Below are 12,495 nucleotides of genomic sequence, written 5' to 3' on the forward strand. Positions count from 1 at the left end.
TGCGAAAATTTCACAAGCCGAGTATCGGGTCACATTTTCACGCTTGCTTCTCCAGCTATCCTCCCTCCCTCAAGACTGAGGGTACAATCTTATTCTGGGAATTAATCTCGGACCACTGCAACTATCGCGGTACAATTACCCATCCTAGTCCCCCTTGCCCAGGGTTGTGTTCATTAAAGCACATGGTAGCAAAACATTCTACAGCAAAACAGTTATTGGACAAGTTCAGATAGTACCTCACTGCTTTTGGAACGTTTTCCATTTTTGTGCCCTACTGAACATGACCCAGGTAGAGCAGAGGGTGTTAATTTGTTAGCCCTGGTGGCACCAGTCCCGTGTGAGACATGCCCAGGGTCTGGGTTGGAGAACGAGAACCCTCCAGATGTGCCCAGGCACTGTTACTTGACGGAGGTTAATTAGTAATGGGCAGGGGCAGCGCCGTGCTCCAATCACTTGTTCTCCCCTCTCTTGTCTGTCTGATTGGGGGGGGGGAGCACGTGGGCATGGAGCATAGCAAAGGTGAAAAACGGATTAATTGAATGATACGCCGGCTAGTATTAATGGTTGAGCCACCGATGAATTAATGATAAACCCCAAATGTCACCTGGGAGACGGCATGTACTGTAAGAGGAGTATTGATTTATTCTTGGGGGGGGGGGGGGAGAAGAGACAGAAATGCAAAGGGAGGTCTGGATGTGATACAGCACAGGGAAGAAAGGTCTGAGTTGCAGACGCTGACAAAAGCAGGTGGGAGTGGACTTTGTTGGGGTTGAGTAGAGGTGAAAGTATACAGCCCTGTCTGTGGTGTGCTGCCATACATGTGCAGCAAATAGTGTTTTGTGTACCTGCCAGACCTCTGCTTGGTAGGGCTCCTATGTACAAGGAGTGTTATTAGGAGAGCAGCAAGAGGGAGGGATATCCTCTGTGGTTTGAAGGTCACTTCTGCTCTGAGTTTGCTAGGCAGCCAGTCATGCTGCTGAGAGACATGTCTACAGTGCATGGGGAGAGGTTGTAATCATGTTCTGCAATGTAAATGTGTTCCAACAGACAATACTCATCTCCCCTGGTAAAAGGAACCGGGCAATATGGATATGTGGCACAATAACCCAGGGTGTCTGAGTTCTTGGTGGGAAACATGTCGCAACTCTGTGCAGTGCCTTAGGTAGACATTATCGTTGCACTCATCTCACTGTATGAAAGGGTTGCTCATTTACACAATTGGCCTAAGGTAATTATTTGTTCTCATCCCTGCTGTTCTCCCCCCCAAATACACTCAGTGAGGCACGTCGCCACTAACAAGTATAAAAAATAATACACTTCCTTCCTTATCTAGAGCTGCGGTTGAGGCAAGCAAATATTTTTACCTTGTATACGTCCTTAAACTGGTAACCCGCCTGCTTCGGGACCCAGGGGAGCCAGTCAACTTCAGAACGAAGAGCGGGGCGTAGGCAAGGAGTTTCTCTCTGTGCCCCCGGTCAACCCCCTCTGCCTGCCGAGTGCTGATAAGGGGGGTAAACAAAGCGCCTTTTTAATGTCACTCTAAGCCCCCGTCCTGGGAGGCCCTCGGAAGTGGGGGCCCAGGCAGGGGGGAGGGCGGCGGCTGTGTGTGTTGATTTGCAGGGGCTAGAGGAAACTGAGATGAAAGTCAGGGAGAGAAACTGGTGGCGGAAGGTCCCAGTGTCTAATCTCCTAATGCCTTAAATTAGGAAAGGGAATTGGCTGCTCTGAGAACGGCCTCCGCAGAGAGCCAGCGGAGTTCTTGTTGAGTTTGCAAAATAAATAGATCGCTTATGCATGCATTTCATTCAACAGATACAAAAAAAAGAGATGAGGAGGTGGCGGGATGGAGGTTCATAGCCTGAATTTGCAATTTGTACATTCACTGCTGGAAATCAAATCAGTTTCTCTCCAGTGATTGACAGAATTGATGGATGCTGATTATATGGTTGGTTAGTCAGCCCGGCAGTTGGCGCTGCTCATATTTACCATGTGTTTTAACTAGATGGACGTTGTCTTGTTATAGTACCGCCCTGTGGCCATAGCTACCAGTTGTCAGCCATGTTTGATTGTTGAAAGGAAGGTGACACCTGCGCACATACTGACTTGTTTAGCCAAACGTTCCTTGCATGCCACCAAACCTTCAGAGTTAAGTGCCCCTTTCTGGCAATTCAGTGGGATGAAACTGGTAGCGTGACATTTGGCCAACGTGACCTCACTCACACGTGTCTTTGGTTTAGAATGGTCGGATTTCCTGGCACAGCCTCTGACTCATTTTAGAACACAACCGCTTTATTTTAGAAAGGACGGGAGGGTATTGACTTCCTGGCAGTTCTTGGAACTACAACCACCTCTCTGATAGGTCAGACATTTAGCTTTTGTATTTTATACATTCAATGGCTTATGAGGGTGGCTACCTCAGTTGGTAGCGCATGGCACTTGCAATGCCAGGGTAGGGGGTTCGATTCCCACGGGGGACCAATATAAAGATGTATGCATTCATTATTGTAAGTCGCTCTGGATAAGTCTGCTAAATGACGACATTTTTAAATGTTACCACCTGTGGAAAAATGTAGAATCTTTGCTGCAGCATAGAATGTTCCACGATGAGCAACAAGGGGTGACTAAAAAGAGGGTTGTTTACAACTCCATATGGGGACAGTTCTTGCACATGTGGACTTCTGATATCAAGTCCCCTGTTTGTTGAAGCATTGCTTTATCCCTCTATGCTGTTGAATTATGTGATGAGTATCGTATTTCTGTCCTAGACGTTTGTGGCCCTGCGTTAGCTGACATTTATGAGCAGCGCTGAATTTTCCTGGAGCGGAGGGCGCTTTAACAGCTTGGCCAGACGCCTGCTCCCTCTTTTCTCGGTCACAACGGTCGCCATCACCAAACATGGCTGCTGCCAATGCGTCAGTCTCCATTACCAGGGGGATACTGAAGACTCACCCCCCCTATCCCTCTTAAGAATAGATCTGTCCCCCCAACCTCCTCCACAACCCTATGTCCTTGAACCACTTATCACCACCCATATCATGCATGTCAAAGGTGTGTCTTTAAAGCCATTAGAAAAACTGGATCAACTTTGGGAGGGACAGTGGGACCTGCCCTGTCCCTTGTGGTGGTAATTCCTGTCTTGTCCCAGTATTCAAAGTGAGCAATTCCCCAACTTTCCAGCAAGCCCCTTCTCTGTCATGTACAATCAGCATCAACATATTCATAGCAAGGGAGAATTCACTTCTATCTTGAGAGCAGTTGCAGAGAGATCCATGGTAAAAGGATATTTCTCTATCAGTATAGGAACTCCTTTCATAACCGACTCTCCTCAGATGGGGATTAGAGCTGCTAGTGTGGGTTTCTCTGGCTAGGTCTTCAAATAAACAGAGCACAGTAATTGGCCAGTAATTTATAGTATACCACGCAAGCATTATTTGTCACTGGCTGGGGTTTGAGAAACACTGAGCTTGTCTGACCTTAAATATCCATAGCCATGCTGACAGACGGTGTGAATTATCATGCAGTGTGCACTGTCAAAGACATTAGCTCTAGCTATTTTCTTATCTTATGACAGAGTAAGCTTGGGCGCACTAGCTAGCTTTAAAGGTTATGCTTCACCCAGGGACCTTGCTCCTGTCGCCTCAGTCTATGAGCGTGTGCTTCTGATGCTAGACTGAAGGCGGAAGGCCATTGGTGGCCGACCGTGGGTAGAGGCTGTGCCTGGGAGCCAGTCCTCTTGTCGCCTTCTGCTTCCCGTGTGATGCAGACCGACAGTTCGCTCCTCCGCTGCCTAAGGTGGCAGGGGGATCGGAACACAGCCAGAGTTTATCGCTATATTCTCTATTGGGTGACTAGAGGGGGCAGGAGGACAGGTGCGCCCTGCCGTCACCACCCCCACACCAGTCTAGTGACTAGAGTTTGCCAAACAGACGTTGGCTTAGCCTGCCCGCTTGTCTACGCCAGCTCCACAGTAACGTAATCCACAGGGAAGCAAAGGGTCTGGAAAGGTTAGGCCCTTTGTTAGTAGGCAACTCCTAGAATGATATGTTGTAGTGTCTCAGATGTACACAATGCTGGCCTTGTAGACTTCATTTGAATTTTGTTGAGGAATCAGTAAGCATGGATTTCATACCTAATAAAATTGTGCCAACCATAACTTAGTGCTGTGCCATATGAACATTAAGCAGGTCTAGGAATTTTGTATGAGTGCATAAATGCCCCTCTGAATAGTTATGGATCTCATACCCGTCACGTTCTCAGCTTAGCACTGCATGTGGTAAACATGCACAGTTTGTTTTACCTTTTCAACTGTCTTCCCTTCTCTACCCATTCTTCTGTTTTTATTTCGGCAAAAAATTGTTGTGGATTATTTTGGACATTGTTCCTTTATCCTAGTGGAAACCAGTTTCAAGTGGAGAGGATTACGTCTGTAAATACGTTCCCTTTGGTACAAAGCCGCAAAGCCACTCACGAGTGAAAGGGCCTCGATAAGAAAATTGTCGAGCAGAGCCTTCACCTCCTCACTCCCCCAACCCCCCCCCCCCCACCCCACCATAATTCCCTGAAAGTAGTTTCATTTCTATTTTCCCCTCAAAGAATTCATTTTCAGCCTGCTTTCTGGCGAGCCCAGTGTGGTTCCGTAATATTTGCAAGGCAGCAGGGTGCACCGTCGGGAACGTGCGACTCGTACCTGTGCTCTTGAATTTATTCAGTTTTTATATTAGGCCAGGAAAAAGAAGAGGCCCCTAAAGGTCACACTGGTTACTTGTTGTCTGGAATCTGCTGTCGTGGTAGCAATGAACCAATATCACATGTTGAGCGCTATGGAAGAGCAGAGCAGAAGAGGTTGACTGAAGCTTATTAAATGAGGGTTTGAACAATTCTATGTCTGCGTTTCAAACTCAAAGTAGACAACCCTTGGCCCTAAACCCTCAGCCCTTGAATGTCATTTTACATCGTCACATCCTTGCCCAAGCGAGGGAGAGTGATGATCGGAGAGGCGATGTCCTTGGTGGAAATCTTGAATCTGAGCTTAAAAACAACCAACCAAAAGCTATTAATGTACCTAGTAAGCTAAAGTATCTAGCTAGTACTCCTGTCAGGTAGCTAGATGGTTTGGTAATTTATTCCAATACATTTCAGAATTGCATTTTTTTTAATGAACCTAGCAATGTTGTATAGGCTCCTCACTACGAGACCAAGCCAATTTGCCAATGCTAAAATCTGTAGATTTTGTTTGTTTAGGAAGCTAGCTTCATATTTTTCTGACATGCTGAAAATGCAGCCTTGTTGATTACATTTGACACTTCATGATTGCGAGTTTGACATGTCACTACAGTTTGCATTGAATTGTGGGTCATATCTGCCTCGCTCCTTTGAGCTAAATTGAGGGCTGAGGGGGCAACGTTGGTGAATTGGACCTCCACTTAAGATGGCAATAAAACTGTATCCGTTTTCGACAGGGATTCCACCAAGGGAAAGTGGATAGCGCAAGGGCTGAGGGGGTAAAACATTTTTGGTCTGCAGCCTGTGAGTCCTAAGTAATCACATGACTTCAGATTAGTAGGCTGTTACATGACAAATTATTCATAGTGCGCAAGTGATTATCTACACTGCAGTCTAAATGCGAAATACTCTTTGTACCTGTAACGTTTTTCTTCCCCCCTCTCTGCAGTATAACTTTGTGGGCAGAATCCTGGGGCCTCGCGGACTCACCGCCAAGCAGCTGGAAGCAGAAACTGGATGCAAAATCATGGTGCGAGGAAAGAGCTCCATGAGAGACAGAAAGAAGGTGAGCTCATTGGTTTATTTGCTCCCCCCACCCTCCTTTTCCCCACTTAACTTTTTGCAAAAACAGACTTGGATTTAAGACTCCCTTCTAACCGGCTTGTTGTAAAACAGCCATTTTGATTAGTTACTCAACGCATGAAGTGGTTAGCCATGCCCCCCCCCCCCAGTAATTTTGAGCTATAGCCCACAAGCTAACGATACAGCCTACATAAAGCGTGAAAGATACTTGACTCTAGGTTATGGAAAGGCTTCTCAATGGAAAGTGCCCTCTAAAGTGACAAGGGTAGGCCCGGGCAAAGTGCTGGGTCTATTCTGGGCTTGGCCACGGTGTGGTTCGGAGCTGTTTGGATTTCTGAAAGGTCACCAACGTCACGTGTCCTCTTCTCAAAAACCAGGGTTACCCAACTGATTTTATTTACCCACCTGCCACAAGTTTTCTGACAAACAAAATCATACTTTTTAATTTGTTGGACATAAGACTGTAAAAACACCAGCAAATCGGCTCCATTGTGGAAGTCTGTTCCAAAGTATTCCCGCGCATAAGAGGTGATCGTAAACAAATGCAAGCAAGGTTTAAAATAATTTGTCAAATCTGTTTTGCGTTTCTTGCTGTCAATTTGTATTCTACAAATTATTTCTGCCCCCTGATCATCCACTTGAGAATTTGGCCCTTGGCTGAATATAGTTGATCTGCCATAAATCCTGGATATATGGCGACAACCCAACTAAAGGAAGGGTCAAACACAACGTTAGACTGATCTATCACCGTTACTACTTAGTTTTGATGTGAAATTCTTCACTTTTCATAAGTGGCTTGACTTTGCTGCCTCCTTATAGATATAGTCTGAGACATTTCCGAGATATTTTGAAAGCAAATGCCAACCATTTCTACGACACCTTTCAAAACATCGACAATTCTTTTGTAGCCAGATTTTTGTATTTTGTAGCCAGATGTGTTCTTTTGGCTGGTTCGGTTCCTTTCCCCCCCTCTCCATCTGCCGCCTCAGTGTAGTTAATTTGTTAGGCAGCAGTGCTACATTACAAGCATTTGCATAAGTAAGGCGGGAGAAGTGTACTTTATCCCCTCCACGATGGACCCCCGCCTGCCTGGAGGCTCTGCTGCTTCGCTAGAAGAGCGGCAGCAGCAGAAAGCAACAATGGGAGAATGCACAAGGATTCCCACCAGAGCCTCACTCCTAGAAGCTCCAGTTTACAGCTCTAGGGGTGGATAACTTGTATCTTTAACACCACCCTCATTCTTGGCTTGTTTTCCATTTATTTTAATCTCCCTTGGCGTCTGTTCACTATCACAGCGCTGGTTAGTTTTTTTTCTGTGCTAATTCTGATCTTTTTTCAGAATTCGATTTGCATTAGAGGTTTTACACACAAATGCCAACGCACACCTCATTTAGATGACTGCTCCTCGCAGCTCATCTGATAAGATTATAAAAGTAAAGGTTTGATGACCCATGGTAGCTTATCTCCCTTCATTTGTCTTTCTATGGCCCTGAGACCTGTCTGATGCTCGCTGCAATTACAGGCCGATAAACGGACCAGCAGTTTTAACTGCCTCTAATAAATATGTTTCTGGAGAAGACAAGGGTGATGCTTTTAAGAGTGTAATATAAAACGAAGGAGTAACAAAATATTAATATAGATTATGCCTCGTAAGTTTGATTTTATTTCTGTTTCAGAAATGGACAGTTTCAGAGGGAAAAATTGACTGGGGCTCACACGGGTGAGAATGGGATAGTAGGTATGGGAGGCATGGGTGTAACTATATGAATGTGTTTTCAATCAGCTTACCTGAAAATGAGTGTTTACATTAATTAATTAAACTCTCCCTCTCCATCTCTTGTCACCCCTATCAGTGCCACACGGGAGAGCATTCCTCCCTCATAACCAAGGATACCTTCCCTCTGTCAGCCAGCTATAGTTTCCACTCCCTGAACTGCCCTGAACTGCCCTGTGTTCTCCCAAACTTCCCTGGAAACAGAGGCAGCAGGGGATAATGCAGTCTGTTTATTCAGGAGCCATTACCTCTGCCGTTTTTCAGCTCTCAATAATTCAGTTTGCAGCTCCCTCCAGGGGCAGGCCCAGCCCGCCAGTGGCTGGAGCAATGGGGAGGAGGCGGGGGGGGGGCAGTATGTGACAGAGCTAGGGGGGGGGGGTGAGTTAATGTGAGAGAAATTGAGCCATGGCTGCAGGGGACTAGAGCCCCAGGGATGCCACTGGGGCTGGGCTGTTTGAGGTGGCAGGTTTTCGCTGGGGCTTATTCAAGAAACTCCGGTTCTGGTGGATGCCTATGCACGTAGGTCAACATCCTATTTTAAAGTTGTTCAAATGACAACTACTACAAGACCACATAAATACCACTGAAGTCACTTAGACGTGTGCACCAACTAGCCAAAATTCTGAGCTCCATGCATATTGACTTCCGCTCTGGTCTGTCCACCCCCACAGGCCTCTGATGTTAGAAATTGTACAGATTGGGTAATTGTGCACTTGACAGCCCAAATCTTTTAAAAAGGCAATGCAACGTTTATCGCCCATTCACAATAATGACGCACGTCTGTCAGCCGTTTTAAGTCACCCCCCCACCTCACCATGTCTCTGAGCCTTGATGTGGCAGTGCAGACGGGAGGCAGAGGATAATAACTTGTCCCTCAGGTGACGCTCTGTCCTCTGATCAAACAAGGCCTAAATCACGGGGGACCTCTGCAAACACAGGGGAAAAAGATCTTACGTACTGGAGACAATGTGTTCACGCTACTATGATCACAACCCAAATCCTGAAGTACTGTGCCTTTTTTGAAGTGGTTCTGAAAACTTTGTCGTTTTTAAAATAAAAAATCAGGGCCTAGTTTGTAGTTGCCTCTAACCATGCCGTCAGATGCGGCTCACTGCAATGGCCTTTCTGTAGGAGGTGTTGCCATTCCAAGTTGGGAAAATCGTCAGTGCAATGCCCAGAATTTCAACGCCTGGATTGGCAATTGATATGATTTGGCACTGCAAGCACACTTGGATTTTTCAGACTGAGGTGACTCTTCCCAGATACAGCTTGATTCAACCAACGCTTGCTCATGCTTTATGAAGCTTGTTTGAGAGCTTTTAGACTACAGTTCCTTCTAGTGCTTTAGGAACTGTGGAGAAATGTCGTCTTGGAAAAGATGGAGGTGGAATTCAGAAGCGCTTGGACATGGCAAAAGCAGTTGAGACTGATATAATTTATAAGCGCCTCAACTTAGTTCCCCTTTTGACAGGTATTTAAGAGGGCTCCTTAACCTTTCTGCGAAGGGGGTTCTGCTAGCGGAACACCTGGCCTACAGCCAGTGAAATTGCAGGGCGCCAAATTCAAACAACAGAATTCTCATAATTTAAATTCCTCAAACATACAAGTATTATACACCATTTTAAAGATGCTTCTCGTTAATCCAACCAGTGTCCGATTTTCAAAAAGGCTTTACGGTGAAAGCACACCAAGCGATTATGTTAGGTCAGCGCCAAGCCACAAAAAAAACCATACAGCCATTTTCCAAAAGGAGAGGTGTCACAAATGCAGAAATAGCATTACATTTAATCACTAACCTTTGATCTTCACCGGATGGCACTCCCAGGACTCAATGTTAGACAATAAATGTTTGTTTTGTTCGATAAAGTTAATCTTTATGTCCAAAAACCTCATTTTGAAATTGGTGTCATGTTCAGAAATGCATTGTCTTAAACATCTGGTGACAATGCAGAGCCACATCAAATTACAGAAATACTCATCAACATTGATATAAGATACAAGTGTAAAACATACGATTAAAGATACAGTTCTTGTTAATCCAGCCGCTGTGTCTGATTTTCAAAAAGGCTTTGCGGTGAAAGCATACCATGCGATTATGTTAGGTCAGCGCCTAGCCACAAAAACCATACAGCCATTTTCCAACCAAGGAGAGGTGTCACAAGTCAGAAATAGCATTAAAATTAATCACTTACCTTTGATCTTCATCTGATGGCACTCCCAGGTCTCCATGTTAGACAAATGTTCGATAAAGTTCATCTTTGTCCAAATACCTCCTTTTTGATAGTGTTTAGTCCAGTAATCCAAATGCACAAAGCGCGGGCACAGTCAAAGTTCCATTTGGGTTCGTAGAAACATGTCAAACGATGTTTCTAATCAATCCTTAGGGTGTTTTTATCATATTCAATAATGTTTCAACCAGACAATACTGTTTTCATTAGAAAGGAAAGGGAACGGAGCTAGCGCTCACGGCCACGCGTGACTAAACCAAAGGCTTTCACCTGGGCCATCTGCTTAGTGCTCTTATTCGCTCCCCTTTCACAATAGAAGCCTGAAACAACTTCTAAAGACTTGACATCTAGTGGAAGCCTTAGGAAGTGCAATCTGACCCCACAGACACTGGATATTCGATAGGCATTCATTTAAACTACAAAACTGAGTTCCCACTTCCTGGTTGGATTTTTCTCAGGTTTTCACCTGCCATATGAGTTCTGTTATACTCAGTCATTATTTTAACAGTTTTGGAAACTTTAGTGTTTTCTATCCAAATCTACTAATTATATGCATATTCTAGCTTCTGGGCCTGAGTAACAGGCAGTTTACTCTGGGCACGCTTTTCATCCAAACTTCCCAATGCTGCCCCCTATTCCTAAAGAGTTAATTAAACCTGTTAGGGTGCATGAACCGCTAGTGGGACGCCTACGACAACATCCGGTGAAATTGCAGAGCGCGAAATACAAAAATCATAACATTAAACATTCATGAAAATACAAGTGTCATGCATCATTTAAAAGCTTAACTTCTTGTTAATCCAACCGTATTGTCAGATTTCAAAAAGGCTTTACGGCGAAAGCATACCATGCGACTATCTGAGGACAGCGCCCCACATCAAAATACTTTTTCAACCAACACGTGTCACAAAATCATAGTGATGAAATAAATCAGTTACCTTTTGAAGATCTTCCTCTGTTTGCAATCCCAAGGGTCCCAGCTACACAATGAATGGCTGTTTTTGTTTAATAAAATCCTTTATATCCAAAAAGTCTTTAGTTGGCGCCAATGATCTAAGTACTCCACTCGTTCATTGTGCATACAAACCAATCCAAAAAGTTACTGGTAAAGTTCGTCCAAACAAGTCAAATAATGTTTCTAATTAATACTCAGGTACTGTAATATCTAAATAAATGATCAAATTTAAGGAGAATAGTATGTTTAATAGGGAAGATAAATAATGAAGAGTGCGCACCTCATTCACGTGCCAACAAGACTACTTTTCTAATGAGACGCCTTGTAGTTTTTCCATTTTTCCATAAACAAGTCTGAAACCCATTCTAAGGACTGTTGACATCTAGTGGAAGCCATAGGACCCAGATTGCAGTTCCTATCTATTTGTATATCCCATAGGCTAGCATTGAAATGGCCTGTGACCTCAACAACTTAAAGATTCCAGCTGGATTTTCCTCGGGTTTTTGCCTGACATATCAGTTCTGTTATACTCGGACGTTATTTTAACAGTTTTAAACTTCAGTGTTTTCTATCCAATGCTACCAATTATATGCATATCCTAGCTTCTGGGCCTGAGTAACAGGCAGTTTACTTTGGGCACGTCAGGCATCCAAAATTCAGAACAATAACCAGTATGCCAAAGAAGTTAAACTTAAGTATAGCTGGGTTGTTCCACCAATTTGGTGCTTTTTGAGAAGTCTGACTTGGTCAAATTTGATTTCACCTACTTTTTAACATGCTGTCATAAAGAGCACATGTTAAAATTAATAAACATGTGTTCCCATTGTAAGAGAATAAAAAATAAAGACTTAAGGTGCCAAATAAAGTAACGTGTATCTAACAGGATTGGCGATTTCTTAAGTCAGCCATAAATCCCCTTGTGACAAGGGAATTGAAGCTTGTGTGCAAGCTTCACAATTTATTTATTGTTAACAGCTGCATTGGACCTTTATCTTAATCAAATCGTTTTTTGGTAACAATTTAAGTACCTTAACTTCTTGGGGCTATGTGGGACGTTAGCGTGCCACCCGTGGCGCACCCTATCAACAGCAGGTGCATTTCAAGAGCGGCAAATTTGAAACCAAATAAATGTCAAAATTCAAATTTCTCAAACATACAACTAACTTACAGCCTTTGAAAGATAAACATCTCCTTAATCTAACCACGTTTTCCGATTTCAAAAAGGTTTTACGGGGAAAGCATAAAGTTAGGTTATGTTAGGAGAGTACATTGACAATAGCTGTGTGTAGTGTATTGTCGATTCAAAGACAGGCGTCACCAAAACCATAAAATCAGCTAAAATTATGCACTAACCTTTTACAATCTCCATCAGATGACACTCCTAGGACATTATGTTAGACAATGCATGCATTTTTAGTTCTATCAAGTTCATATTTATATCTAAAAACAGCGTTTTACTATGGCGTTGATGTTCAGGAAATCGTTTCCCTCCAATACCGGCAGTCAAGTCATGTCAACAAAATAATTAATTAATTAATATTAGAAAACATTGGTAAAATATTATATTGTCATTCAAAGAATTATAGATTTACATCTCTTGAACGCAATGGACTTGCCAGATTTTTAAATTAACCTTACTGAGAAATCACACCTTGCAATAATCTGAGCACTGCGCCAGAAAAATACGCATTGCGATACAGACTAACCGCCATGTTGGAGAGATCTAAAATCGA

At 43.8% G+C, this 12,495-nt stretch overlaps 1 protein-coding gene across 5 annotated transcripts in view; it reads left to right on the top strand.

The window, feature by feature from the left end:
* The window catches only part of LOC115162576 (protein quaking-A), a 90,336-nt gene that overhangs the window by 29,443 nt on the left and 48,398 nt on the right, over nt 1-12,495 (top strand). For all 5 annotated transcript variants that reach the window (XM_029714018.1, XM_029714021.1, XM_029714020.1 and 2 more), the window contains exon 3: nt 5,672-5,788. In XM_029714018.1, coding sequence (XP_029569878.1) covers nt 5,672-5,788 — 117 coding nt within the window. The remainder of the gene's footprint in view (nt 1-5,671; nt 5,789-12,495) is intronic.

This window comes from Salmo trutta, chromosome 25 (genome assembly GCF_901001165.1).
Source record: "Salmo trutta chromosome 25, fSalTru1.1, whole genome shotgun sequence".
Lineage (NCBI taxonomy): Eukaryota > Metazoa > Chordata > Actinopteri > Salmoniformes > Salmonidae > Salmo > Salmo trutta.